General features: G+C 49.8%; 1 protein-coding gene across 1 annotated transcript in view; it reads left to right on the top strand.

Annotated features, from left to right (window-relative positions):
• Positions 1 to 417: 417 nt before the first annotated feature.
• The window catches only part of SFXN5 (sideroflexin 5), a 101,708-nt gene continuing 100,116 nt past the window's right edge, over positions 418 to 2,009 (top strand). The window contains exon 1 of the mRNA XM_009639032.2: positions 418 to 1,081. Within this exon, the coding sequence (XP_009637327.2) occupies positions 1,067 to 1,081 (15 nt within the window). The 5' untranslated portion in view covers positions 418 to 1,066. The remainder of the gene's footprint in view (positions 1,082 to 2,009) is intronic.

Genomic DNA, 2,009 nt, shown 5'->3' with positions numbered 1-2,009 from the left:
GTTTAATGCAGTTGCCTTGTTTGAGGAAACTTGGATTAGAGGCAGCAGAGCGAGAAGTTTGATAATGGCTTGTCTTCTGCTGTGCTGCCCTGTGGTGGTGAGGGGTGTCGATGAGCCGACCTGTGAGCGTGCAGAGCTGATCAGGATGTGTTAAAGGATAACTCACTGTCGGGGGACTGCAGGTCATCCTGTTCCTTGGGATCTGGGAAAGAGAGCAGGCAGAGTTTGGCGTCAATCGCCGTGACGGAGGTTGAATCATAGAATTGTTTGGGTTGGAAAAGCCCTTTAAGCTCCCCTACCCCTGCCATCCCACCCCCAAACCCTGGCCCTCAGCACCACATCTGCCCAGCTGTTAAATCCCCCCAAGGGTGGGGACTCGACCCCTTCCCTGGGCAGCCCCTTCCAGTGCTTGACAGGCCTTTTGGGGAAGGAATTTTTCCTAATTTTCCATTAAGCCCCAGGATGACAATAGCCCTCCTGCTGGAAAGGTTGGGTGGTGGCTGAGCACCAGAATCCCCTCCGTGGGAGACTGAAGAGTGGTTTTCACTTCCAAGAGGCTCACAGTAAGAGTGACAAGGAAAAGCACATTCATATAATTGCATTTTAGAGAGCTCATGGTAATGCAAAAAGAAAACTGAAACCGCAGCCGATGAGTTGGGTCTTGTTCCCTGCCTTCGGGGAGGGAGGATGGACTTGAGCTCAGATCTCCCTGCCTGGTCTCTTTGTGCATCCCTGATGGTCAGAGACGTTCCTGGGAACTGGCTCCTGCCTTGTGTTTCAGCCTAGGGAAGAAGTACGTCTGCCTTCCTGTTGCCCTTTCTTCGAAGTAGCAGTAGCAAGAGGGTAATTTCCATATTTTTTTTTTTTTTTTAAAGTGGGGATGAAAGAAGGAAGCACTGAAATACTCCAGTCTTCCAGCAGACAAGCAGGTGGCCCCAGCTGTTCTTGCCCCATGAGGTCCTTGCTATGCACCATATTTGCACCATATGCCTTATGGTATCTGAGAAAAGGACGCTTTGGCCATCTTCTCCATGGAAGTCCATAGCACAGTGTCTGCTACTTGTCCATGTTGATTTTCTTGGTGCCTAGCCTGTATATTCAGACTAATTTTTTTTTTCCCAGGAAGAAGGCTAGGAGGATAAAGCCATTTTGCTTCTTGAAAAAAGACTTCAGGAAGCCCCAAGACTTTTTTATACAGATCTTTTTAAGTTTCATGAGGCTGGAAAAGCACTTCTTCCTTTGCAGCATTTCTGGCTGGTTTTGGGTGTCTGTGTACTCAAAGATATGAATGTTGGCCATAGGTGTTTGAAGGAGTGGTCGGCAGCTCTCCACGGTATAAAGAGCTTTTTGATTTTTATGTTTTTTGCTCTGGACCTCACTGTGCAGCTCCATGGGAGCCTGAGCCAGGGCTGTTGTCCTGACCCAGCTCGAACGCTCCAGCCCTTGCCCTGGGGCTTGTCTGACCGCAGAAGGAACGGGTTCAGGCAACACCACCACCTGAAAACAAATCCCTCATTTAAGGGTTAGACTTTCGGCTCTCCTGGCTCCCCACTCAGACTGTTGTGGCGTCGGGTGAGTGTCAGCGCTGGCAAAGGGTGGGAGAAGAGGAGGGGTTGTGGGAATGGGCTTGCGCCAGGATGAGTTTGAGCTGCCGAAACGTGTCCTTAGCTGGGCGCCGCTGAGGTTGCACCAGGCAAGGATCAGAGCAGGAGACCGGCGCTGAGCCAGACGAACGAGGACCCTGGGCTGTGAGGCCAGCGTCCTGAGAGCCTCTGCAGCTTTGCAGATGTAAACCTGTACTTCTAAAATAACGTTTGCATCATGCGCATTTGAACTTATGGTCCCATTCCCCCTTCCTTGTGCCTGGTACTGTCATTTACACCTTTGTAAAGCGGGTGTAAAATACCGATGTTCTATTTGATTCCATTTAATATTGTTTTTCTCACCGTGAAATGCGTATCGCAACAATGAAGGCAGGGGAAAAGTCAAGACCGCTTAAATTTAAAAAT

Source organism: Egretta garzetta, unplaced genomic scaffold (assembly GCF_000687185.1).
Source record: "Egretta garzetta isolate BGI_Z169 unplaced genomic scaffold, ASM68718v1 scaffold505, whole genome shotgun sequence".
Classification (NCBI taxonomy): Eukaryota; Metazoa; Chordata; class Aves; order Pelecaniformes; family Ardeidae; genus Egretta; species Egretta garzetta.
Note: the sequence above shows the minus strand (reverse complement) of the source record. Positions and strands in the feature narration are given on the sequence as shown.